General features: G+C 43.4%; 1 protein-coding gene and 1 non-coding gene across 2 annotated transcripts in view; one reads left to right on the forward strand and one right to left on the reverse strand.

The window, feature by feature from the left end:
* Positions 1 to 1,431: 1,431 nt before the first annotated feature.
* On the forward strand, positions 1,432 to 1,538 carry LOC112912769 (U6 spliceosomal RNA). Its single transcript, XR_003233562.1, has one exon. It is a non-coding gene; the product is annotated as a U6 spliceosomal RNA (small nuclear RNA).
* Positions 1,539 to 22,658: 21,120 nt separating this feature from the next.
* LOC140595374 (signal-regulatory protein beta-1-like) overlaps positions 22,659 to 27,918 on the reverse strand; it is a 28,744-nt gene continuing 23,484 nt past the window's right edge. Inside the window, exon 6 of the mRNA XM_072736206.1 lies at positions 22,659 to 27,604. Within this exon, the coding sequence (XP_072592307.1) occupies positions 27,531 to 27,604 (74 nt within the window). The 3' untranslated portion in view covers positions 22,659 to 27,530. The remainder of the gene's footprint in view (positions 27,605 to 27,918) is intronic.

Genomic DNA, 27,918 nt, shown 5'->3' on the forward strand with positions numbered 1-27,918 from the left:
AGAAGTCATGTACAGAAGACCTTACATGGTGAGGAGGAAATGTAGGAAGAGGCCTTTTCTTATGTTTCAGAGGGAGTGGACAGTTCTAGCAGAAACAATGGTTCCTGCCAACCTGGGGCCTCTGCGCTTTGCACTGGGCCCCTCCCCCCATCTGGAGGTCTTCCAGGTGATTCTTCACTTAGAATCTCCAAGCCAAGAAGAATCTGTGGTTGGGGGCTTTGTCTTAAACTCCTGAGCCTATGACACTTGAGGGTGGCTAGCTTGTGCCCTCATTCTGTACCATCCTCCACCAAGAGCTACTGTACTGGAGGAAGGAATGGCTTTGACAGGACCTGAAAAACTTGGGGATCAAATGAGGTCTGCTCCACAACTGACTCCCTATTGTAACCCTTTATTGATGGAACTGGTAAAACTTCACCTCAATGCACAGTGCACTGTGGACCTCAGAAAGGGTTGTGCTTGGGGCACCTCACTGGCTTATTGGTGGAGTTAGTAACTCTTGATTCAGGGTTGTGTTTTTGGGCCCCAAGTGGGTGTAGAGATAACTTTTTGTCTAGAAAAAACAATCTATAAAACAATCTATAACAAACAATCTATAAAAAGTCTATAAAAAAGAAGAAGTTGCATGTGTTTGCATCATTTCTTTTCTTTCAGGAGAGGAAGTGGGTTTCGCTGTCCTCAAAGTCACATTCCCAGGCATTTATCTGAGAGATATGAAGACTACAGCCTCACAAAAACCTGTGTGTGAATGTCTACAGAAGCCTTCTTTGTAATGGTAAAAAGCTGGTAACAAGTAAAATATCCAGTGATAAGTGAATGGTGGAACCAAGTGTGCTACATTTCTACGAGGAAATACTACTCAGCAATAAAAAGGAATAATTTATTTTCATGTGCACAGCTTGTAAGTTTCCAAAGGCATTACACTGTGTGAACAAAATCAATCGCATAATGTCACACACTGTGTGACTCCACTGACACAACATTCTTGACATTATAGAGAACAGATTGGCATGTGCCAGAGGTTGGTGTGATGGAGCTGACTGTCCCAAAGAAAGAGTAGCACAAGGGTAACCTCTGTGGCCACAGAACTGTTTGTACCCTGAATATGGTGGTGGTCACACAAAATACACATAAGCAGGTGGATACGCACAAAAGCTAGGGATGTTACACGATTGAGCTATAAAATCCAATATCATTATCATGGGGACACTGACTATGATGTTATCCAACATTAAAATATTATGTTGATGGGGTAAAGATGTGCACACGTTGGGTGGGGTCAGGAGTGACAGAGCATTGTATCCCAATCATCCATAGTGGGAAGTCAGTGAATATTTCCGATGGGTGAGAAGTCAAGAAGTGGCAATATAAGCATGCTATCTGAGTTCTGGCTATCATCTCTAGAAGAAGCAGTTAAAAATAACCAATTAAGTGCTCGCTTTGGCAGCACATATACTAAAATTGGAATGGTACAGAGAGGGCTAGCATGGCCCCTGCACAAGGATGACATGCAAAAATAATCAATAAAAGACTATAAAATGGTTGCCTCTGGGAGATAGAGAATAGTGGGAGGTAGGCAGACTCTAATCTTCATATGTAGAACGTATAGAACTATTTGCCTCTTAAACCATGTGCATATGTAAGTTTAATGAAGGTAAAAACTAAGCTAGTTGAGCCGATTGGTGTTGGAAGAGTTACACATTAGAGAATGTCCATACTTTGAGCATTAGTGTGAGTGTGATAAGCTTGTTGGAATAAGATTGATGTTCAAAACTCAATTACAATCCTATAAAGCAGCTCCAAACCTCAATGGCGATATGCTTCATAAAAAGAGCCATACATGGATGGAGTGGTTTATTACATGGCAAAGATGGCTGTGCTGACCAGTGAGTGCTGGATAATTTATCCCAATGGGAGAAAAAATACAAGATTCCTGTCATATCACACACACACACACACACACACACACACACACACGCAACTCAGAAGAACAAAGCTAGATCAGGTATAAATGGAAAGAGCAAAACTTCATCAAAGATTAAAAGCTTATTTTGTGCTACAGTAGCTCCCAAATGATACTAACTCTGCTGCTATGTGGACCATGGCAGAAGAACACGAGGGATCCTCTCATGTGTGCCCAAGGGTAGAGAGAAATACTTGTAAAGTTTCTGACCCAAATAGTAGGTTAGCTTTAATATCATCCTCAGAAGAATCTCTAAGCAGTAGCATATTCTTATCATAGACAGCTATAGAGCTGTGGAAAGTTAATAAAGTGGAGCTACATATAGCAACATGAAGAAATACCACAAGTTGTATAGAGCATAAAAAATAAAAGTTCCAGAATGTCGTATAGAGTGTAATAGCATTTATATAAAATATAAAACATGCAAGTAAAATTGTATATTGCTTAAGGATTATAGTATGTTGTGAAATTATAAAATCAAATTTGAGAATGAGAAACTCCAGAGGAAGGGCAAGATGGCAGAAGAGTAGGGGTCCTCGACTCACTGGTCCCACCAACTACCCTAGATAACTTTCAAAACATCCTGAGCACCTACGAAGTTGACCTGAGATTCAAAGAGAGAACAGCTGGAACGCTACCAACAGAAGGGTTTTCACTTCTAACAAGGTACGAAGGCGAGAAAAAAAAAAATAAAATAAATAAATAAATAAATAAATAAATGAAAAAGAATCAAGTGGGGGAGGGGCACCGCGAGTAGCAGGGCTGAAGGGGAGCAGCGGGAGCCTCAGGGACAGGAAAGCCCAGCTCTGGAGAAGTGGGAACTTTAAAAACCTACGCCGGAATTTTCCCTGATGGAAAAGTGCTTAGTAGGGAAATTGGGCAAAATCCCAGGAGGGGCAGTGAAGCCTCAAGATTCCCCGAGTCACTATTAGAGGAGGGGCTCCCGGGGGAAAGCTCACCGCAAACCTCGGGTCCGATATCCATAAAGGGCTGGAGCACCACAGCCCCCGGGGCCTTTGGGAGCAGCCGGTTGGTCAGGTGGGCCTGCTCTAGACGGAGGTGGCTGTGCCCCATTCCCTTTGGGAGAGGCGGCCCCCGGGAGCTCGTGCCCAGCAACACAGGGCCCCGGATCCCAGGGCATCCAAGCTGGGGATCCTGCGTTCCCCTGGGACAGGCGGAACAGGGGAGGGCACAGGACAGTGAGAACTGCCACTAGGTGACTCCAGGTTGTGCAGATCAGGGCACCTACGCCTACCCCGGGAGCATCCAGGCCAGTGTGGACTGGAAGACTGCATTAGTTACTCTCGGGAGCTGACTCCAGAGCTGGAGAGCTGGCCACCGCCATCATTCTGTTTCCTCCTGGTTTCACCAAGTGCCTGGGAGAGGTGTGGCCGCCAGGGAACCAAGGCCTCACAGGACAAACAGCTCTTACTGAGCCGGGCACCTGGCAAGGGGCGGGACATCTCCGCCCAGGCACAGACACCTGAGAATCAGCACAGCAGACTGCTCCCCCTGAAGACCAGCTGCAAGTACAGGGCAGGAGCAAGTTCTTGACCAAGCAGTGATGGAAAGCTCCAGGACCAAGGGAAAATAGGATATAAAACTAGAGGCCCCTCCCTTTATTTTGTAACCTTTTTTTCCCTTTTGCCATTACCACCTGTTTTTGTATCAGACTAAAAATTTCCAATATTTTTTCTCTTTTCCCACCTTACCTACAATATTTTACCAGCTGTTCACTTTTAAGTTGTTTTCCTTTTTCACTTTCATATTTCTACAATTACATGTCTTAGATATATTTTTCACTTCTGGATTTCCTTCAACGTATTCAATTTAATTTTGGGAGATATACGAGAAATGGATTAATGCTTTGTGTTTTGTGTTTTCTCTGCCTCGTTTTGTTCTACAATGTGGAAGGTAATACCTTCTAAAACATGACCAGCGTAGACTGAGAACCAAGTGGAATACTGTGCTGGTTCATTCTGTGAGATTACATTCTCTCCTCACTCCCATTCTGCACCCCTCTTTTATCTTGTTTATGTTTTGGTGGTCATTGTTGGGGCTACAATTCTATAAGCATTGCTGTTTTATATAGATTTGGGGTTGAGCATGTTCTAACATACAGAATAAAATACACTCAGAACCAAGAGAATCACCCTCTAGGACTCCTCAGGTAGAATACATTCTCTCTCTACTACCACATCTTCACCCCCCCATTTTCTTTTTTCTCTTTTTCTGCTTTACTTTTGTTTTCTTTTTCTTCTTCTTTGGGGTTTTTGGTCTTTTTTCTACTTTGTTTTAGAATTTGTTTTTCACATTAGTGGTCCTTTTGTTTTATTTTGTTCTGATCTTCTTTTTCATTTTCTGGTCTCTGACATCTTTGGAATCATCTAGGGTGTACTTTACGTAGGTCGTGGCTGATATTTTTGACTCAGCCCACTCATACAGCCACTCTGCACTGAACAAAATGACTAGAGGAAAAGAATTCACCACAAAAGAAAGAACCAGAAACAGTACTCTCTGCCACAGAGTTACAGAATATGGATTTCAATTCGATGTCAGAAAGCCAATTCAGTAGCACAATTATGAAGCTACTCGTGGCTCTGGGGGAAAAAAAAACATAAAAGACTCTAGAGATTTCATTACTGCAGAGTTGAGATCTAATAAGGCTGAAATTAAAAATAAGTTAAATGAGATGCAATCCAAACTTGATGTCCTAACTGCTAGGCTTAATGAGGTGTAAGGAAGAGTGAGTGACATAGAAGACAAGTTGATGGTAAGGAAGGAAGCTGAGGAAAAAAGGGAAAACCAATTAAGAGACAATGAGGAAAGGCTTAGGGAAATAAAGGATAGCATGGGAATATAACTGTGGTTCCAGAGGAGGCCAAGAGGAAGAGTGCCACAAAGTATACTTGAACAAATCATAGCTGAGAACTTCCCTAATTTGGGGTGGGAACCAGGCATTCAAATCCAAGAGATAGAGAGGTCCCTCCCAAAAATCAATAAAAACCATTCAACACCTCAACATGTATTAGTGAAACTTGCAAATTCCAAAGATAAAGAGAAAATCATTAAAGCAACAAGAAACCAGAGATTCTTAACTTATATGGGGAGAAATATCAGATTAACAGCAGACCCATCCACAGAGACCTGGCAGGCCAGAAAGGGCTGGCAGCATATACTCAGGGTACTGAAAGAGAAGAACATGCAGCCAAGAATACTGTATCCAGCTAAGCTGTCATTCAGAATAGAAGGAGAGAGAAAGAGCTTCTAAGATAGGCAGAAACTGAAAGAATATGTGACCACCAAACCAACTCTGCAAGAAATATTAAGGGGGACCCTGTAAAAGAAAGAAGAAGTCCAAAGTAGTAATCCACAAACACAGGACTGAATAGGTATTACCATGACACTAAATTCATATCTTTCAATTAATATCTTTCAGTTATTCTCTGAACGTGAATGGGCTAAATGATCGCAATGAGCATGATATTGAACTGGATAAAAAATCAAGACCCATCTATTTGCTGTCTACAAGAGAATCATTTTAGACCTCAGGACACTTCCCACCTGAAAATGAAATGGTGGAGAACTATTTACCATTCAAATGATCCTCAAAAGAAAGCAGGGGTAGCAATCCACATATCAGATAAATTAAAGTTTATCCCAAAGACTGTAGTAAGAGATGAAGAGAGACACTACATCATACTGAAAGGGTCTATCCAACAAGAAGACCTAACAATCAAGAATATTTATGCCCCTAATGTGGGAGCTGCCAAGTACATCAATTAATAACCAAAGTAAAGAGATACTTAGATACTAATACACCAATTGTAGGAGACTAGGAGACTTCAACACAACACTTTTGGCAAATGACAGATTTTCTAAGCCGAACATCACCAAAGAAACAAGGGCTGTATCTTATATACTGGACCAGATGGATTTCAGATATATACAGAACTTTCCATTCGAATGCAATTGAATACACGTTCTTCTCAAGGGCATATGGAACTTTCTACAGAATAGACCCCATACTGGCTCACAAATCAGATCTCAGCCGATACCAAAAAAGATTGGGATGTCCGCTGCTTATTTTCAGACCACAAGGGTTTGAAACCAGGACTCAAGCAGAAGAAGAAATTTGGAAGAAATTCAAACATATGGAGGTTAAAGAGCATCCTACTAAAAGAGGAAAGGGTCAACCAGGAAATTAGAGAAGAACTAAAAAGATTCATGGAAAGTAATGAAAATGATGATATGACCATTCAAAATCTTTGGGATACAACAAATGCAGTCCTGAGAGGGGAATACATCGCAATACAAGCAACCCTCAAAAAACTGGGAAAAACCCAAATACACAAGCTAACCTTGCACCTAAAGGAACTGGAGAAAGAACAGCAAGTAAAACCTACACCAGGCAGGAGAAGGGAAATAATAAAGATTCAAGCAGAACTCAATGAAATAGGGACTGGAAGAACTGTAGAACAGATCAACTAAACTGGGAGTTGTTTCTTTGAAAGAATTAATAAGATAGATAATCCACTAGCCAGACTTATTAAAAAGAAAAAAGACTCAAATTAATAAAAACATGCTTGAAAGAGGCAAGATCACAACCAATAACAAGGAAATACAAACGATTTTAAAAACTTATTATGAGCAGCTATATGCCAACAAATGAGGCAATCTAGAAGGAATGGATGCATTTCTGGAAAACCACAAAATACCAAAACTGTAACAGGAAGAAATAGAAATCCTCAACAGGACAATAACCAGTGAGGAAATTGAAGCAATCATCAAAAACTTCCCAAGACACACAAGTCCATGGCCAGATGGCTTCTCAGGGGGAATTCTGTCAAATGTTTATTTTTTAAAAAGATTTTATTTATTTATTCATGATAGACACACAGAAAGAGAGAGAAAGGCAGAGACACAAGCAGAGGAAGAAGCAGGCTCCATGCAGGGAGTCTGACATGGGACTCGATCCCAGGTCCCCAGGATGACGCCCTGGGCAGAAGGCAGCACTAAACCGCAGAACCACCCTGGCTGCCCTCTATCAAATGTTTAAAGAAGAAATAATACATATTCTATTAAAGCTGTTCCAAAGGATAGAAAAAGATGGAATACTTCCAAACTTGTTTTATGAGTCTGTGGCAGGAGTCTCGGGGTCCATCAAGAGATGAATGGATAAAGAAGCTGTGGTCTATGTATACAATGGAATATTACCCAGCCATTAGAAACGATGAATACCCACCATTTCCTTCGACGAGGATGGAACTGGAGGGTATTATGCTGAGTGAAATAACTCAATCGGAGAAGAACAAACATTATATGGTTACACTCATATGGGGAATATAAAAAATAGTGAAAGGGATTATAAGGGAAAGAAGAGAAAATGAGTGAGAAAAATCAGTGAGGGTGACAGAACATGAGAGGCTCCTAACTTTGGGAAATGAACAAGGGGTGGTGGAAAGGAGGTGGGTGGGGGGATGGGGTGACTGGGTGATGGGCACTGAGGGGAGCACTGGATGGGATGGGCACTGGGTGTTATACTATATGTTGGAAAATCAAACTCCAATAAAAAAAAAAGGGAGAATGAAAACTCTAAATTCAGTCAGTGTTTTCAAAAGAAACGGAACATCACGGCTAAATGTTAATATTTGGCATCGATCCGGCGGTAGGACTGAGGATGTTTATTCTATTTCTCTATGTTTCAGAACTGAAAAATGCTTTCCATGTAGACTTTTCAAAATATATCGATGTTAAATTAAAATCTTACTTGCAGAACTTCTGTAGAAAAGTAAAATGTGCTCATTCAAAATATGGAAGCAGGCTAAGTGACCATTGTAGATGAATGGATAAAAGAAGGTGGTGTATGTGTGTGTGTCTACATATACATAACATACATACGTGATATGTGTGTATATATATATGACATATAATTATACACATATAATGCTGTATCACTCATCTTGAAAAGGATGAAATCTTGCCATTTGCAAAAACATGGTTGGAGCTAGAGAGTGCAATGCTGAGTGAAATAAGTCACTCAGAGAAAGAAAAACACCATCTAATTTCACTTATATGTGGAATTGAAGAAACAAAAGATTAAAAAAAATCAAACCAAAAAACAGAAGCTTGACTATAGAGAACAAACTGATGGTCACCAGAGGAGATCGGGTGTGGGAATGGGTGATTGCTGAAGGAGATTAACATTACACCTAACAGGCTGTGCATTGAGTAATGTATAGAATTATTGAATCACTATATTGTACACCTAAAACTAATATAACACTGTATGGTAACTACACTGGAATTAACATTAAAAAATAAAAAATAAAAGTCAAATGTGCTCTGAAAATTAAGGGTTGTTCCTGATCAGGAGCAGAATGGAAACCTTGTTTTCTTGACCCACTTGATTCTCCTTTAAGACAGAGGTAGGGCCAGTTTGAAGCTCAGTCCATCAGGATTCAGACATCTCTGGGTCCCACAGATCAAAGTCCATCCTCCATGCCGCTCTGAAGCTCAGAGAGAAGGAACATCAGAGATGTGAGGAAGGGATCGTGTCCAGGGTAGGAGTTAAGACTGGCAGCTTCTCCACCCCCCCCCCAACACACACACCCTGCGTGAGCTTCTTGGACAGAGTGGGAGGCAATGGATTGCAGAGCATGCAGGAGCAGTCGGGAAAATCATGCACTCATTCAATCATTCTTGTATTAATTCCCCAAATACCCCTTGAGCACCTACCATGTGGCAGTTTGCACTCTGCAAAGCTGGACTCATGGTGCAGATCAGAAAAAAGACGCCAACTCACCTCACCCCAGCCCCTCTGTCTCAGTTCTGAGATCTTTCACACCCACATTCATCTTTCCCACTAGTCAGAGCCTTGCTGTCCCTTAGTGGGCTCCATTCGTAGTCTTAGTAATACTTTCCTTAATCATTCCAAAGATAAGTCCTATGAAACCTGAGATATATAAAAGTATATGAGGGCACTCTTGGACTTTGAAGATCAAAGCTTTGCCCTTCATGCCAACTCCACAGCTTGGATCCCCACCCAGGACTCCAAGGGACTTCATTTAAAAATCTTCAAACCCAAGGGCACTGTAGGATGCATGAGAGCTGGAAGCCTCTGAGATTTCCAACAACATTTAGAGAAAACAAGAGCTTCCCAACCTTCACTTGAAGCTAGATCCCCCTGGTGTACTGTGTGAAATAGTGGGCTCACTTTGGACTCCTTTGGACAGCCCATGATGGTGACATGACTTCTCTCTCTTGGCACTAAGGCCTACCTCCAAATCAAATCACCTGTTACAGGTTCTGTCGCCTGCAGATGTAGGTGACTATGAAGCTCATCACCAGCAGCACCTTGAAGCCCAGAAACAAAGCTACAAAGAAAAGAACAGGCATCCCAATGGGCAACAGGAGACATCAAATGGGGGGCTCTGTGAGTTTAAATACCTCACTCCACTCAGGAGACAAAGTGAACCAGGAGTTCGGAGCAGTAGAGGTGAGCTTAACTGGGCTTCCAGTGGGCTTGTATGTCCCATGGGGTGCTGTACACATTATGAGATTGGCCTGGATGGGAGATTGTACTTCATGTTGCACCTTACAGGTGAGCACCCGCTCAGACTCCTGGCCTGACACATTCACCAATTGCAAGCTTCCCAAGGTGTAGTGCCCATCACTATTCTCCTTGGATGTGAGTTGCTCAGCTCCCTTGAATGTAGGACAGTTCTCTATCCAGCTGAGATGAACACTCTCTGGATAGAGTCTCTACACGTGGCAGATAGCCACCAATCCAAGGAGGGTGATGACTGGGACACTGTCACTGTACAGGGAAATGATACAGATTAGAGAGAGCAGACTCTTACTTGAGGATGTCCACTGTGGGAGCCTGGGAGTTGCTTGAAGATGGGTCATCTGTGGGAGGTCCACCTCAGAGGAAGATTCAGGTACCCATTAAGTAAATGCATAGCAGAATGAAAGTGGATTGAGTCCATGCTTGATGCATGGTTGGATGCAGGAATGCATGGATGAAGGAATGAATAGTATTGATGAAACTCTCAGGCTAATTCACCTGGAACTGTTTACTGAAATTCCTGGAAAGAAGTTTTGCTTCATTTCTCATGTTCTTTGTCTCGGCCCAATGTCTGACGGCCTGGTTAGGTCAAGGTGGGGACTCACTACGTACTCTTTTAGTAACATATCCCGGCACCAATATATGAAAATTACAGATTGGGTTGCCATATGGCAGGAGGGGAAGGAGACCAATGTACAAAGAGGAAGATGGTACATACCTTCTGCATCATAAAAGGGGGATGGCTTGGAGCATAGTAGACATTATATAAACAAGGGGACTTGCTGAACAACACGTTACTACAAACTTAGTGGTTTAAGGAAACACATATTATTTCATAGTTCTTGTGGACCAGGAGTTCAGGCGTAGCTTAGCTTAGCTCTCATGCACAGACGGAAGGAAGATGATGAAAAGACACAGGAAGATGGCCTTTTCTGGGGCTACCAGAGGCTGGGAGAGAGTCCTGTAACAGGTTCCCCCTCACAGTTTAAGACAGCTTTAGTTATGCTCGCCAAGTTTGAAAGCAACCAAAATGACCTTCAATAGGTGAGTGCATAAAGAAATTGTGATTGTACACCAGACAGTGGAATATTACCCAGTGCTATAAAGAAATGACCTATGAGGCCTTGAAAAGATGAGGAAGAACCTTAAATGCTTATTGTTCATCAAAGGGAAAGCCTGCATCATCCCAACTATATGACATTCTGGAAATGGCAAAACTTTGGAGACAGTAATATGTCAGTGATTGCCAGGGATTAGGGTAGAGAGAGATAAATAGGCAGAGCACAGAGGATTTTGGGGGAAGTGAAACTACTCTGTGCCCTAATAGGATAATTTGTAGTGAGTTACACTACAAACTTGTCCAAACCCACAGACTCTACAATACCAAGAGTGAATCATAATGTGAACTGTGGACATTGGATGTTAAGGACATATCAGTGTAGGTTCATCATTTGTAAGAAATGTACCACTGGTGGAGGATATTGATAATGGCAGCAGCTGTGATGTATGGAGGTGGGGAGTTCTACGGGAAATCTGCACATTCTGCTCAATTCTGGTGTGAACCTAAATCTACTTTCAACTATGAAGTCAATCCATTAAAACAATCCATATCAAAGGTCATCTAGATTTTATTCCAAGATATCCTCTAGATATTTTTATAGTTTTGTGTCTACATTTGAGTTACTTTTATGAAGGCTGTTAGGAGGTCTGCGTCTGGAGTCAATTTGTTTTCACATATGTCCACATGTCCAGCAGCTCCATCAACATTTGTTAAAGACTATCTTGGTACTTCCCGAAAGATCAGTTGGCTGTATTTATGTGGGTCTATTCCTGGACTTTCTATTCTCTTGCTTTGCTTTGTGTGTCTAGTCCCTCACCAATGCCATTTTTTTGATTCCCGTAGTTCCCTAGTAAGTCTTATAGTGGAATGATGTCAATCTTCTAGTTTATTCTTCTCCAACATTGAGTTGGCTATTCTGGATCTTTAATTTCTCTACATAAACTTTAGAATCAGTTTGTAACTATGCATAAAGTACTTTTCAGGTATTTTGACTGAGATTGCTTTTAATCCCTAGGTCAAATTGGAAAGTATGGATACCCTGACAATATTGAGTCTTTCTATCCATGAACATGGGATGTAACTCTATTTCTTTAGTTCTTCTTTGATTGTTTCATCAGTTTTCTAGCATTCTTATTTAGGTCTTGTACAAATTATATGAGATTTATACCTGAGTATTTCTCCTTTTTTGCATGCTAATGAAAATTATCATATGTGTTTTTAGTATATAGAAGCACAATTGATTTTTGTGTGTTGATCTTGGATCCTTGCTGAACTCACTTATCCACTTAAAGAGTTTTCTTAAAAAGTAGATCCTCTGAGATTTTCATCTGCAAATAAGGAAGTTTTATTTCTTCCTTTTAAAAAATTTCTACCTTCTCACTTTAGATTCCTTTCACCTCTGTTTCTTCCCTTCTCTTCCTTCCTTCTCGTCCCTTGTTCTCCTATAACTTCTAGTACTGTGTTGAATATGAGTTGTGAGAATGAAAAACCTCCCTCATTCCTTACCTTAGGGGAAAAAAAGCCATTCAGACATTTACCATTTAGTGCAATGAAAGGTGTAGGACGTTCTGCAGATGTTTCTCATCACGTGGAGGAAATTCTCTGCTATTTCTAGTTGGCTGACAGTTTGCATCATGAATACATTTTGGATTTGTCAAAGGCTTTTTCTGCATCAACTGATATTATCATGTAGTTTTCTTTTTTAACCTGTTGATGTGATAGATTACAATAATTGATTTATAAGCAGCGAAACAGTCTTCCATGCCTGAATAAATCCTTCCTAGGATTAAATACCATGGTATAGAACTTTACATTCTGAAATTCTCTTTGCTAGCATTGTGTTGAAAATCCTTGCGTGTAGAATCATGAGAGATATACGTCTGTTGTTATCTTTTTTTATGTACATTCAATCTGGTTTTGCTATCAAGGTAATAATAGCCCCAACAAACGAATAAGGAATGTCTCATCTTCTTCTATTTTCTGGAAGATTGTATAAAATTGGTACTAATTCTTCTGCAAATGTTAACTAACATTTTGCAAGGGATCTAGATGTCTCATATATTTTACTCGTTCAAAAAATATCCAAGCTTTCTTCCTCCTTCCTTGTACTCAGAAAATGGTTTTTGGAGTCCTCTTCCATCAGATATGCACCTCTCAAGCCATCTTCTCTGGCAATTGGGACTCAAAGCCTCTGCAACATGAACCAATGGCCTTGGGGAAGAGATTCCACATGCTGGTTTAGCTTTTTCAGCAAGTAGAGTCAGAACCTTAAGTTCTGTTGGAGAACCTGCAGTGTTCAACTTCCATCACTGACCCAGAGAGACCCCTAGTGACCACTTCTGGCCAGTGTTCCATAAGCAGGCAAACCTGCAAATTTTCACAGTGATTATGTTTAGATGGAACATTATGGGGGGGAGGGGCAAGTTGGCGGAAGAGCAGGGTCTCCAAGTCACCTGTCCTCAACAAATTACCTAGAAAACCTTCCAATCATCCTGAAAATCTACGAATTCGGCCTGAGATTTAAAGAGAGACCAGCTGGAATGCTACAGTGAGAAGAGTTCGCGCTTCTATCAAGGTAGGAAGACGGGGAAAAAGAAATAAAGAAACAAAAAGGCCTCCAAGGGGGAGGGGCCCCGCGAGGAGCCGGGCTGAGGCCGGGGCGAGTGTCCCCAGGACAGGAGGGCGCAGGCCGGGAGGAGCAGGAGCTGCACCAACCTTCCCCGCGGAAAGGCCTCCCGGGGAATTGGAGCAGGATCCCCAGAAAGGCGGGGACGCCCTCGGGCTCCCTGGGACAGTAACAGAGGAACTGCGCCCCGGGAGATGCGCCGAGCTCCCTAAGGGCTGCAGCGCTCGGTGGGGCCCGGAGCAGCTCGGAGGGGCTCGGGCGGCGGCTCCGCGGAGGGGGCTGCGGGGCTCCGGGAACAGCTCGGCGGCGGCGGCTCGGGCAGAGGAAGAAGCTCCGCGCGGAGGTGGCAGCGCGGCTCCGGGAACAGCTCGGGGGGGAGGGGCTCGGGCGGCGGCTCCGCGGAGGGGGCTGCAGGGCTCCGGGAACAGCTCGGCGGCGGCGGCTCGGGCGGAGGAAGAAGCTCCGCGCGGAGGTGGCAGCGCGGCTCCGGGAACAGCTCGGAGGGGCTCGGGCGGCGGCTCCGCGGAGGGGGCTGCGGAGCGGGAGCGCGAATCCAACAGCGCAGGCCCCGGAGCACAGGGCGCCGGGACACAGCCCAGGATCCGGCCTCCCCAGGGACAGGCAGAGGCCGGGAGGGCCCAGGACAGCAAGGACGCTCCTGCCTGGAACTGAGCAGATCAGCGGCCTCGCCCCGGAGCCTCCAGGCCCTGCAGACGAGAGCCCCAGAGCTACTGCGGGAGCTGACTCCAGGGTTCCAGAGCTGCTGCCCCGCCACTGTGGCTTCCTCCCGGGGCCTCACGGGGTGAACAACCCCCACTGAGCCCTGCACCAGGCAGGGGCAGAGCAGCTCCCCCAAGTGCTAACACCTGAGAATCAGCACAGCAGGCCCCTCCCCCAGAAGACCAGCGAGACGGACTAGTTCCAGGGGAAGTCAAGGGACTTTAAGTATACAGAATCGGAAGATACTCCCCCGTGTTTTTTTGTTTGTTTGTTTTTTTGTTTTTGTTTTTCTTTTTTGTTTTTGTTTTGTTTTGTGCTTTTTTTCTTTCTTTCTTCATTATTTCTGATTGCTTCCCCCACCCCCCATGCTTTTTTCTCTTTTTTCTCCTTTCTTTCTTTTTCTTTCTCTTTTTCTTCTCTTTACCCCCCTTTTTTTCTTCTTTCTCTTTTTTCATTTTCTCTTTCTTTCCTTCTCTCTCTTTTTCTCCTTTTCCCAATACAACTTGTTTTTGGCCACTCTGCACTGAGCAAAATGACTAGAAGGAAAACCTCACCTCAAAAAAAAGAATCAGAAACAGCCCTCTCTCCCACAGAGTTACAAAACCTGGATTACAATTCAATGTCATAAAGCCAATTCAGAAGCACTATTATACAGCTACTGGTGGCTCTAGAAAAAACCATAAAGGACTCAAGAGACTTCATGACTGCAGAATTTAGATCCAATCAGGCAGAAATTAAAAATCAATTAAATGAAATGCAATCCAAGCTAGAAGTCCTAACAACGAGGCTTAACGAGATGGAAGAACGAGTGAGTGACATAGAAGACAAGTTGATGGCAAAGAGGGAAACTGAGGAAAAAAGAGACAGGCAATTAAAAGACCATGAGGATAGATTAAGGGAAATAAATGACAGCCTGAGGAAGAAAAACCTACGTTTAATTGGGGTTCCCGAGGGCGCCGAGAGGGACAGAGGGACAGAATATGTATTTGAACAAATCCTAGCTGAAAACTTTCCGAATCTGGGAAGGGAAACAGGCATTCAGATCCAGGAAATAGAGAGATCCCCCCCTAAAATCAACAAAAACCGTTCAACACCTCGACATTTAATAGTGAAGCTTGCAAATTCCAAAGATAAGGAGAAGATCCTTAAAGCAGCAAGAGAAAAAAAGTCCCTGACTTTTATGGGGAGGAATATTAGGGTAACAGCAGACCTCTCCACAGAGACCTGGTAGGCCAGAAAGGGCTGGCAGGATATATTCAGGGTCCTAAATGAAAAGAACATGCAACCAAGAATACTCTATCCAGCAAGGCTTTCATTTAAAATGGAAGGAGAGATAAAGAGTTTCCAAGACAGGCAGGAACTGAAAGAATATGTAACCTCCAAACCAGCTCTGCAAGAAATTTTAAGGGGGACTCTTAAAGTTCCCCTTTAAGAAGAAGTTCAGTGGAACAATCCACAAAAACAAGGACTGAATAGATATGATGACGCTAAACTCATATCTGTCAATAGTAACTCTGAACGTGAACGGGCTTAATGACCCCATCAAAAGCCGCAGGGTTTCAGACTGGTTAAAAAAGCAGGACCCATCTATTTGCTGTCTACAAGAGACTCATTTTAGACAGAAGGACACCTACAACCTGAAAATAAAAGGTTGGAGAACCATTTACCATTCAAATGGTCCTCAAAAGAAAGCAGGGGTTGCCATCCTTATATCAGATAAATTAAAATTTACCCCGAAGACTATAGTGAGAGATGAAGAGGGACACTATCTCATACTCAAAGGATCTATCCAACAAGAGGACTTAACAATCCTCAATATATATGCCCCGAATGTGGGAGCTGCCAAATATTTAAACCAATTAATAACCAAACTGAAGAAATACTTTGATAATAATACACTTATACTTGGTGACTTCAATCTAGCTCTCTCTATACTAGATAGGTCTTCTAAGACCAACATATCCAAAGAAACGAGAGCTTTAAATGATACACTGAACCAGATGGATTTGACAGATATCTACAGAACTTTACATCCAAAATCAACTGAATACACATTCTTCTCAAGTGCACATGGAACTTTCTCCAGAATAGACCACATACTGGGTCACAAATCGGGTCTGAACCGATACCAAAAGATCGGGATAGTCCCCTGTATATTCTCAGACCATAATGCCTTGAAATTAGAACTTAATCACAACAAGAAGTTTGGAAGGACCACAAACACGTGGAGGTTAAGGACCATCCTGCTAAAAGATGAAAAGGTCAACCAGGAAATTAAGGAAGAATTAAAAAGATTCATGGAAACTAATGAGAATGAAGATACAACCATTCAAAATCTTTGGGATGCAGCAAAAGCAGTCCTGAGGGGGAAATACATCACAATACAAGCATCCATTCAAAAACTGGAAAGAACTCAAATTCAAAAGCTCACCTTACACATAAAGGAACTAGAGAAAAAGCAACAAATAGACCCCACCCCCAGCAGAAGAAGACAGTTAATTAAAATTCGAGCAGAACTAAATGATATCAAGACCAAAAGAACTGTGGAACAGATCAACAGAACCAGGAGTTGGTTCTTTGAAAGAATTAATAAGATAGATAAACCATTAGCCAACCTTATTAAAAAGAAGAGAGAGAAGACTCAAATTAATAAAATCATGAATGAGAAAGGAGAGATCACTACCAACACCAAGGAAATACAAACGATTTTAAAAACATATTATGAACAGCTATACGCCAATAAATTAGGAAATCTAGAAGAAATGGATGCATTCCTGGAAAGCCACAAACTACCAAAACTGGAGCAGGAAGAAATAGAAAACCTGAACAGCCCAATAACCAGGGAGGAAATTGAAGCAGTCATCAAAAACCTCCCAAGACACAAGAGTCCAGGGCCAGATGGCTTCCCAGGGAATTCTATCAAACGTTTAAAGAAGAAATCATACCTATTCTACTAAAGCTGTTTGGAAAGATAGAAAGAGATGGAGTACTTCCAAATTCGTTCTATGAGGCCAGCATCACCTTAATTCTGAAACCAGACAAAGACCCCACCAAAAAGGAGAATTACAGACCAATATCCCTGATGAACATGGATGCAAAAATTCTCAACAAGATACTAGCCAATAGGATCCAACAACACATTAAGAAAATTATTCACCACGACCAAGTAGGATTTATCCCCGGGACGCAAGGCTGGTTCAATACTCATAAAACCATCAATGTGATTCATCATATCAGCAAGAGAAAAACCAAGAACCATATGATACTCTCATTAGATGCAGAGAAAGCATTTGACAAAATACAGCATCCATTCCTGATCAAAACTCTTCAGAGTGTAAGGATAGAGGGAACTTTACTCGACATCTTAAAAGCCATCTACAAAAAGCCCACAGCAAATATCATTCTCAATGGGGAACCACTGGGAGCCTTTCCCCTAGGATCAGGAACAAGACAGGGATGTCCACTCTCACCACTGCTATTCAACATAGTATTGGAAGTCCTAGCCTCAGCAATCAGACAACAAAAAGACATTAAAGGCATTTAAATTGGCAAAGAAGAAGTCAAACTCTCCCTCTTCGCCGATGACATGATACTCTACATAGAAAACCCAAAAGCCTCCACCCCAAGATTGCTAGAACTCATACAGAAATTTGGTAGCGTGGCAGGATACAAAATCAATGCCCAGAAATCAATGGCATTTCTATACACTAACAATGAGACTGAAGAAAGAGAAATTAAGGAGTCAATCCCATTTACAATTGCACCCAAAAGCATAAGATACCTAGGAATAAACCTAACCAAAGAGGTAAAAGATCTATACCCTAAAAACTATAGAACACTTCTGAAAGAAATTGAGGAAGACACAAAGAGATGGAAAAATATTCCATGCTCATGGATTGGCAGAATTAATATTGTAAAAATGTCAATGTTACCCAGGGCAATTTACACGTTTAATGCAATCCCTATCAAAATACCATGGACTTTCTTCGGAGAGTTAGAACAAAGTATTTTAAGATTTGTGTGGAATCAGAAAAGAGCCCGAATAGCCAGGGGAATTTTGAAAAAGAAAACCATAGCTGGGGGCATCACAATGCCAGATTTCAGGTTGTACTACAAAGCTGTGGTCATCAAGACAGTGTGGTATTGGCACAAAAACAGACACATAGATCAATGGAACAGAATAGAGAACCCAGAAGTGGACCCTGAAATGTATGGTCAACTAATATTCGATAAAGGAGGAAAGACTATCCATTGGAAGAAAGACAGTCTCTTCAATAAATGGTGTTGGGAAAATTGGACATCCACATGCAGAAGAATGAAACGGACCACTCTCTTTCACCATACACAAAGATAAACTCAAAATGGATGAGAGATCTAAATGTGAGACAAGATTCCATCAAAATCATAGAAGAGAACACAGGCAACACCCTTTTTGAACTCGGCCACAGTAACTCCTTCATGATGCATCCACAAAGGCAAAAGAAACAAAAGCAAAAATGAAGTATTGGGACTTCATCAAGATAAGAAGCTTTTGCACAGCAAAGGATACAGTCAACAAAACTAAAAGACAACCTACAGAATGGGAGAAGATATTTGCAAATGACATATCAGATAAAGGGCTAGTTTCCAAAATCTATAAAGAACTTATTAAACTCAACACCAAAGAAACAAACAATCCAATCATGAAATGGGCAAAAGACATGAAGAGAAATCTCACAGAGGAAGACATGGACATGGCCAAAATGCAAATGAGAAAATGCTCTGCATCACTTGCCATCAGGGAAATACAAATCAAAAGCACAATGAGATACCACCTCACACCAGTGAGAATGGGGAAAATTAACAAGGCGGAAACCACACATGTTGGAGAGGATGCGGAGAAAAGGGAACCCTCTTACACTGTTGGTGGGAATGTGAACTGGTGCAGCCACTCTGGAAAACTGTGTGGAGGTTCCTCAAAGAGTTAAAAATAGACCTGCCCTATGACCCAGAAATTGCACTGTTGGGGATTTACCCCAAAGATTCAGATGCAATGAAACGTCAGGACACCTGCACCCCGATGTTTCTATCAGCAATGGCCACAATAGCCAAACTGTGGAAGGAGCCTCGGTGTCCATCGAAAGATGAATGGATAAAGAAGATGTGGTTTATGTATGTAATGGAATATTACTCAGCAATTAGAAACGACAAATACCCACCATTTGCTTCAACATGGATGGAACTGGAGGGTATTATGCTGAGTGAAATAAGTCAATCGGAGAAGGACAAACAGTGTATGTTCTCATTCATTTGGGGAATATAAATAATAGTGAAAGGGAATATGAAGGAAGGGAAAAGAAATGTTGGGAAATATCAGGAAGGGAGACAGAACATAAAGACTCCTAACTCGGGGAAACGAACTAGGGGTGGTGGAAGGGGAGGAGAGCGGGTGTTGGAGGGGAATGGGTGACGGGCACTGAGGTGGACACTTGACGGGATGACCACTGGCTGTTATTCTGTATGTTGGTAAATTGAACACCAATAAAAATTAATTTAAAAAAAAGATGGAACATTATGGATTCTTTTCTTGCTTTATAATTTCATATTTTCCCAGATTTGTTGTCTATTGAGAGGTAGCATCTGTATGGTGGTAAAAAATTAAAAGACAGATTTTTTTGTTCCTATATAACCCTGGGGGCGAGGGGGGCAGGGGATGAGAACTCTAAAATGTGCTGTGCTCAGGCGTGTGACCATAGAGGAGTGTCTTTCCTTGAATATAATGGTGTGGACTGTTCCACATAGCCACTGGGAGATTTTATGAGCCAAGAGCTATTCCAATCTAGTTCTATGAATTCTGGCTCAGACAGAGAAATTCTACTCCAAGAAATTCTAAGTGAACTGGTGAGAACAGAGTAAACAGGCATAAGGGAGTCCCCACCACACACATCTGAAGCCCCACTCACTGGGGAATTCGAGCAGCAGAGTCAGCAGCAGGGATGGCAGAGGTGGGCAGATGCAGAGCCAGGGACAGGCTTCATCATGGTCTTAGGGCCTTCTTGTCTGAGTGTTGTCGTGGGAGGCCCAGGACTCTGTGCTCTGAAAAGAGAAGATACTCCCTGCCTCCATGATGTCAGAAGAAGGGGACTAGGATGAGAGGAAAGACCCCGGGACTTTAACACTTTTTCTTTGAGATTATCAAAGGATGGGCAAGGTGGCCACAAGCTGAGAAGATGCTGCTTGAAATGTTTGGGGTTTCCAGAGTTAAGGGCATGACACCCATGAACTTATGCTCATTGCTGAGCCTCATCCCATCTGAGATCTACCCAACCCACACCCCTGCTGCTGTAGAGGTAGACATGATGCGGGAAAGAGGTTAGACTTTTGGAGATGGTGATAGTTTGTGGTTTATAGAATTGAGGGTGCTACAGGGAGCATGAGACCACTGTGCAGGAGCAAAAGCAACCCACCTAGAAACACACCTGGAAGGTGAGGGCTGCCTATTCTATCTGTGCCGGTCTGGGGGTAGCTCTGGAAGAAGGGAGTGGAGGACAGAAGAAAAGCTCTCAGAAAGAGAGGAGAACCAGCATGTTGGCCTCCTTCTCTCACCTCCGGAATGGGCTCAATCCAAGCACAAAGGTTGTGTCCAGGGCCTCTCAGCCCACACTCAGCTAGTGAACCTTTAATATCCACGAGTGCATTGTCAGCACTGACCGCTAAGGCTATTTCGCTTTGCTTCTTTGTTAGCCCCACATCCTCTAGGGATCGACAGAATGTTAGGGCCAGGAGAGGTGTTAGAACAAGAGGAGAATGCTGAATAGTCCCAAACTGCCTATGGGAGATGACTAGAGTCCCTTCCTCCACTTATGACACCATCCTATCACATTGTTCTGGAATGAGGAAGTCCATGCTGGATTAGCCCTGCTGAGAGCTGGGCAGGATCTTACCCCAGCTTTCAGGAAACCTGCCTTTTAATACTTCTCTAGCAGACTTCACACCTTCCATTAGACTCTTAACTCTTTAGAGCCTGGGATTTTTAGTGCCTTCACAGTCAAGAGCACTGGCTTTGCAAACAGAAGCACTTTAGGTTCAAACCTTGAATGCACTTCTTGGTGGCTGAGCTGTGTCAGCTTTGACCTTGAAATGTTCATTTGTGTAGCTCTACTACTCAAAACTGTGTTCATAGTCTGCACTTGGACTTTCTCTTCTCCCCCTAGCCCCTGTTCAGTGTTTGGCACAACTTGTAACCATTTGGTCGAACCAAGAAGGGACCCATGTTCTACACCCTCGTCTCTCTCCTACCAGCCCCTATTAATTTTACCTCCTAAACACCTCTAGAATCTGTGTCCCCATTTCCACATCATCTTCTGCCTGGGTGAAAACTATTACTTCCTGATAGGTTATCCCTAACTCCTTTGCCCGCTGTCGCTCTTCCTTCTACTTCATCCAGGGTGCTTTTCCAACACATAGATCTGAGGACATCCCATTCTTGCAGAAACATTTTTGTAGATTCTCATTGTTCTTGCATAGGTAGATTGTTTGGTATATGGTATGTGGTGTGTGGTGTGTGGTGTGTGGTATGTGGTATCTGGTGTATTGTTTATGCCATATAGTGGGTGATATATGGCAGAGGCATATTGTAAATGGCATATGTGTTTGGTATGTGGCATATGGTATATGGTATAAGGTATGTGGTATGTGGAACGTTAAAAAGTCCATCCTTCCGTGATTGGCTTAACCCCAGGGGATAAAATGATCCTACCCTTTCTGGTACCCACCACAGCCTCTCTACTCCCCATCAGGTTTCCTGGGAAACGTGCTGACATGAATATTAGCAAGCAGGTCATTTTCAGGGAAACACTAGAATCCAACATGGTAGTGAGGAGAAGGGAGCGAGATTGTTTAGAAGAAGTGGGTGGCAGTGAAGTCCCAAAGAAAACTTCAGCTGATCTCCCACGGACCTCGGGTACTAGGATGTTCCTTTAAAGTTTTCCTGAACTTGGGTGAGAGGGCTGGACCTTTACATCCCCATGTTGATGAGCCACTGGATGTGGCAGATTCCCAGGCATGACCTTGGCATTGTGGCTTTCCTCAGCTGAGGCCATCCCAAAGAGGGCTGACAGCTCAGGGCCATCTCCTGAGGTCTGGTTCATCATAGCACTCACCACCCTCTGCTGAGCCCCTTCCACTTCAGTTCCTTGGGCTCAGGATATGGTTTAACTTCACCTCCCCTCCCATGAGGTCTTACAGCCCCCCCACCTCACTCAGAGGCTCAGAGTGTGCTGACCCCGCTTGGTCTAACATGGGCTTTACTAATTGGAAATATTTAGGTGAATGTCATAGGACCGAGGAGCAGCTTCTTTTGGGATCTCTGAGTGCTTGGCTCTGGAGTGAGCTCTGGCAATGGACAGAGAAAGGAGGAGAAGGGCCTCAGACTGTGAAGTGAAATGAAACCTGGCTATGGGGACGCCTGGGTGGCTCAGCAGTTGAGCATTCTGCCTTTGGCTCAGGGTCTGATCCCAGGGTTTGGGATGGAGCCTCACGACCTGCTTCTTCAGAGAGTCTGCTTCTCCCTCTGCCTGTGTCTCTGCCTCTCTCTTTGTCTCTCATGAATAAATAAATGGAAATCTTTAAACAAACAAACAAACAAACCAAAAAACCTGGGTATAAAAACACAGAAGTCTCCCCAACACACATTGTCTTGTGTTGTCCCCCAATGAGGTGCAAGAGGCAGAGATCCAGCTGAGGACAGGATGGTGACATTTTTTAATAGTTCCTAATTTGGAACAATTTACATTTACACAAAAATTATGACAATCACACAGAGTTCCAATATAGAACTGCACACAGTTCCCCTCTTATTAGCATCTAATGGAAATATGGGGCACCTGTGATAATTAGTGAACCAAAAATTGGTACATTACTATTAACCAAAGGGCATAGTTTACTCAGATTTTTTCTTAGCTTGGGCTGCTATAACATTGCACCATAAACCGGATGCCTTGAAACAGCAGGAACTTATTTCTCACAGACCTGGAGGCTGGAAGTCTGAGATCAGGGTGCCAGGATGGTTGGGCTGTGATCAGAACCTTCTTTGTGGTCGTAGACTGCCGATTACTTGTATTCTCACCTGGTGGATGGGGCAAGCTGGTTGCCTGGCCTCTTTTCATAAGGGCAATGATCCCCTTCGTGAGGACTCCATCCTCATGACCTCAACACCCATCAATGATCTCACTTTCAAATCCCATCACACTGGATTTTAGAATTCAACATTTGAACTTTGGGGAGACACAGATACTCAGCCCAGCAAACATTTATTTAGTTTTTACCCCAATGTCCTTTTGTCTTTCAGAATTCCATGCAGGTTACCACATGACATTTTCTTGTCTTTTTTCTTTCGATTGCTCTCAGCTCTGACAGCTTATCTGCCTTTCCTTGTTGGTGATGGCCTGACAGTTTGAGCAGTCCTCCTCAGATATCTCATGGAATGTCTCTCTGCAATTTGTCAGATGCTTTCCTCATAAGCAGACTGGGGTGACGGGTTTGGGGAGGAAGGTCACAGAGGAAAAGTGCTGCTTTCATGACCTTATATCCAGGGTGCACACTGTGGCCATGGCTCGTGGCTGTTGGTGAACTCATGATCATGCGGCTGAAATCTAATTGTCAAGTGTCCTCTGTGTAGTTACTCCTTTTTCCACTTTTCCATGCTGTCCTTTTTAGAAGAGTCACCACAACCAGCCCACCGTTCAGGAGTGGGCAGTTAGGCTTCCTGTCCTTAGGGTAAAGTATCTACGTAAATCATCTGGGACTTTTCTGCACAGGACATTATTTCTTCTCTTCAACTTATCTATTTACTCAATTATTAATTTATACCAATTTGGGCTTAAAGATATTTATTTTATATGTGGGACTGTAATCGGTCTTGGAGGAAGCTATAACAAAATATTCCAGACTAGGTGGCATATAACAAAAGAAAGTTCCTGCTCACTCTTGTGGAGGCTGGAACCTGAGATCAGGGAGTCAGCCTACTTGGGAGAGGGTCTGTAGGTTTTTCATTTTGTCCTCACATGGCTGAAGGGGCTGGGGTCTTATTTATTTATGTATTTATTTATTTATCTATGTATTTATAAAAGATTTTATTTATTTACTCATGACAGACACAGAAAGGGGCAGAGACACAGGCAGAAGGAGAAGATGCTCCTTATTAGGAGTCCAATGTGGGACTCGATCCCAGGACCTGGGATCAGGACCTGAGCCAAAGGCAGATGCTCAACCTCTGAGCCACCCAGGCACCCCATGCGGTCCCTTTTAAAAGGGCTAATACCACTCATGAGGGGGGATCCTCATGACCTACTTACTATCCAGAGGCCCCACCTTCTGACAGCAGCATGTGAGCTTGAATATTCTAACACTTGAATTTTGTGAGGACTCAAACATTCAGACCATAGCAGAACCGGATGTACTACTTTACTTATTTGTTGCTCAAACTGTTGCACTTTGGCCATCGGGAGCTCTTCCAGGAGGTTCCTGTACTCATTTGACGTACTCCAATCAGTGGGCTATTGTTGTGTTTTTTTGGAAATCCACTTGCTTATTTCTGGGGGATATGATGTTCTGGTAGAATTTTTCAACACAAAGCAGAGGGAGTAGTATTTAATGAAAAGGTTTTAGGTACATGTACCAGATGATTGAATGAAGTGAAATATTATTTTATAATCTGACATCTAGTAGACACTGATGTCTTCCATGAAGTGTTCACCAATATGTTTTTAAAAAATGTGATGGCCTGGAATCCCTGGGTGGCGCAGCGGTTTGGCGCCTGCCTGTGGCCCAGGGCGCGATCCTGGAGACCCGGGATCGAATCCCACATCGGGCTCCCGCTGCATGGAGCCTGCTTCTCCCTCTGCCTATGTCTCTGCCTCTCTCTCTCTCTCTCGCTCTCTGTGACGATCACAAATAAATAAAAATTTAAAAAAAATGTGATGGCTTAACATATGGCCGTCATTGTTCTGGGAACCAAGGACACAGGTATGGTCCCTTCTCTGTCAGAGTTGACATCCTATTTGAGGAAGAGACAAAAACGCACAGGAAGTTCTCATACTGCATGGTGCTGAAGTGCACGAATGTCAGTTGCACAAGTCAGTTAAAGAACATTAGTCCCGGGAATCCATGGGTGGCTCAGTGGTTTAGTGCCTGCCTTGGGCCAGGGCGTGATCCGGGAGTCCCCGGATGAAGTTCCACATCGGGGTACCTGCATGGAGCCTGCTTCTCCCTCTGCCTGTATCTCTGCTTCTCTCTCTCCTTTCTGTCTTTCATGAATAAATACATAAAATCTTAAAAAAACAAAACAAAACACTTAGTCCCCAAACACACATTTCAACTTTTATTGACCACAAGGAATTTACCATGAGCAATGGCATGAAGTACAAACTCTACTGCTGGTTCTTCCTCAGGCCACAAATCCCTATGTAACTAGCAAATGCTCATCACGATAAGTAAGCATCACATCTTTCAAAGACTGTAGTGGTTCATCTCTGTGACCCTGTTACTTATTTTACCACACACAGCAGCACAGGCTGTTGTGTTGTCCTCTGTTCTCTCAGCAATGAACCACAGCGACATCGCATAAAGGTGGAAAAAATGACAAAAGGGAATTGGCACAAAGCTGAGAGTGCAATGGAGAAAGAAGAAGAGATGAGGCTGCAGGTGAAGTTCACGTTGAATGTGAGTGGAGCTCATGAAGGCCTAGCTACCATGGGAATGGTGACAGGGATGCTGGTCCCCAGTGTGTGGATATGCAGCCTAAGGAACAGAATGAAGGCAAACTTACCCCGTGAAACAGGAGAGTGGTGGTTGAAGCAGGGGGCAATGTGTGAAAGTGTCCCAAGGAAGTGACACCAGCAAATAATTAAATTAATACTGTAAAGATTTCACAACATTGAAAGTGCAAGAGTTGAAAAACAATTTAAAAAAATAAAAAGAAAGTGCAAGAGTTGGAATGTTGGAAGCTGATCCCAATTGAGAACAGAGTGAGATAAGTCAGATGCTGACTCTATATTGTCAAGTGTGAGGTCAGAAGAATGCAAGCACTGTGCAAACTACTCTTGATAGGTCTTTACAAAAAATAAAACACAAGCCTTTTCAGTGTTGCTAATGTTTCAAATGATGTATATCAAGTAAACGATAGTTTTATTGTTTTTTAATTTCCCTATAACTTTCACAATAGATAGCTAAAGAGTTTTTCTATGTTTTGAAAAACATTTGTGAAGGTCACAGAAGAATCATTATTTTGCCCGTTAATTACTGAGTTAACGTTGCATGTTTCAGCCAAACAGTGATTGCTTCTGTCCCGCAATCTCCTACAAAATGAGCACTGGCCTCCATTTATCATGTCCGCTGACCATAAGTTCTGGGGAAACAATTCAATTCAGCTATGACCTATCAGAACACAGAGCAAGAGGAAGGAATTGATATTTTATAAGGGTGGTTTATGTAAGGGGCTTGAAATAAAGTGACATGTCAGCAGAACTTGAAAGAGGGAGAGACGGTCATGCAGATCCTTAGGGGGAGGAAACAGAGGAGACATATACTTTGACTCCATTTTTATGGAATCACTGTGGCTGAAACTAGGGGGCCTGCTAGAGAGGAAGCAATGGTCCAGGAACAGATGCTGGTGGCCAGGATCAGGGAGCAAGCAGCCCTGGGAGTGAACAGTGTGCAGACTCTGGGTAGAGCTCACTGGTGTGTGGGAGGAGGCTTACACTCACTCCTGAGAGTTTTGTGAGCTAATTGTGAAAATGCTGGCAGCTTGTCATTGGCCACGTCGGAGTGTTGACAGCACAGATGTCCATGAGCACTACAAATCAGGTTTCTTTTCCTTTCTGGGAGTAGATTGTTTATCATTTACCATCCTGCTATGGGACTTAGAATTCCAAAGGCAGAATTGAATGTGGTATATAATGAAAGGATATCAAGGATGGCTCCGGCCTCCTGGACTGCCAGCTGGTGTACATGAGCAGTGGGGTTGGGAAGGTTGAAGGTGACAGAAGAGCTAACCTTTCCATCACTGGGAGGAGGGAATTTTCTCTCTGGGATTGAGGAGTAGGACATGGAGGCAGAAGAAGGAGAATCATTTCTCTTCATCAGACCAGGATGGAATTCATTTCTATTCACGACGCAATGGGGAACCTCACCAAGGCTGGGAAATCTGGGGCTTGGCAGGAATAACTCCTGAGAGTATGGACATGACTGTGTAGTTCATGGCCACAGTCCCCAGGAGATGGTTGAGATGCCTGATATGTGTAGATGTGAACTCTTCCTCATATTCCAGACATATGTCCTTACATAAGTCCCCGGAGCAAGTTCCCTGGATCCTGGTCAGGCCCAGGGATGAAGACCCAGTGCTGAGGGCAGAAGGACTGTGAGAAGGAGCCGCAAGATCTGTGGGTAGGCTGGCCTCTGGGGGAAGCAATGCATATGGAGCAGAATTGTGGAAGCGTCTAGTTGTTCCTTCTCTTAGGCTGGGCCTCTCAGGGAAGGAAGGAGGCAGCAGACACTGATGGTGGCGTGTGGCAGGGGAGGAGGAAGGAGGTGTGGGATCCATGTCCACATTTAATTATCTGCTCATCATTCCAGAAATGTTCCCCACGTGTCTGCTATGTCCTTGGTGCTCTTTTCCTCCTGGGGCACCTGTTGTGGGAGGTCAGGCAGCCCCTGATATAGGACACTGCCACCTCAGGCTCTCCCCCACGTTCTGACCCCCTCCTTCCCCATCCCATCCAGTCTGTCCCACAGAGGGTCAGCCAGGAGCCCTCCTCAGAGCAACTATCTGGCACCTATAAGCATCTCCTAGAAGCAGACTCCTTGTATCCTTAGAAGCCCCATGTTTGATAATCTAGGGATGGTCTCCAAAGGATTCCTTGCACCAGCTGCCCCTCACTCAGGCCCTCTGCCCACTCCCTTCCCAGAACCTCTAGGACTCTGTGCACACTCTTGATGGCCTT

This window comes from Vulpes vulpes, chromosome 14, assembly GCF_048418805.1.
Source record: "Vulpes vulpes isolate BD-2025 chromosome 14, VulVul3, whole genome shotgun sequence".
Classification (NCBI taxonomy): domain Eukaryota; kingdom Metazoa; phylum Chordata; class Mammalia; order Carnivora; family Canidae; genus Vulpes; species Vulpes vulpes.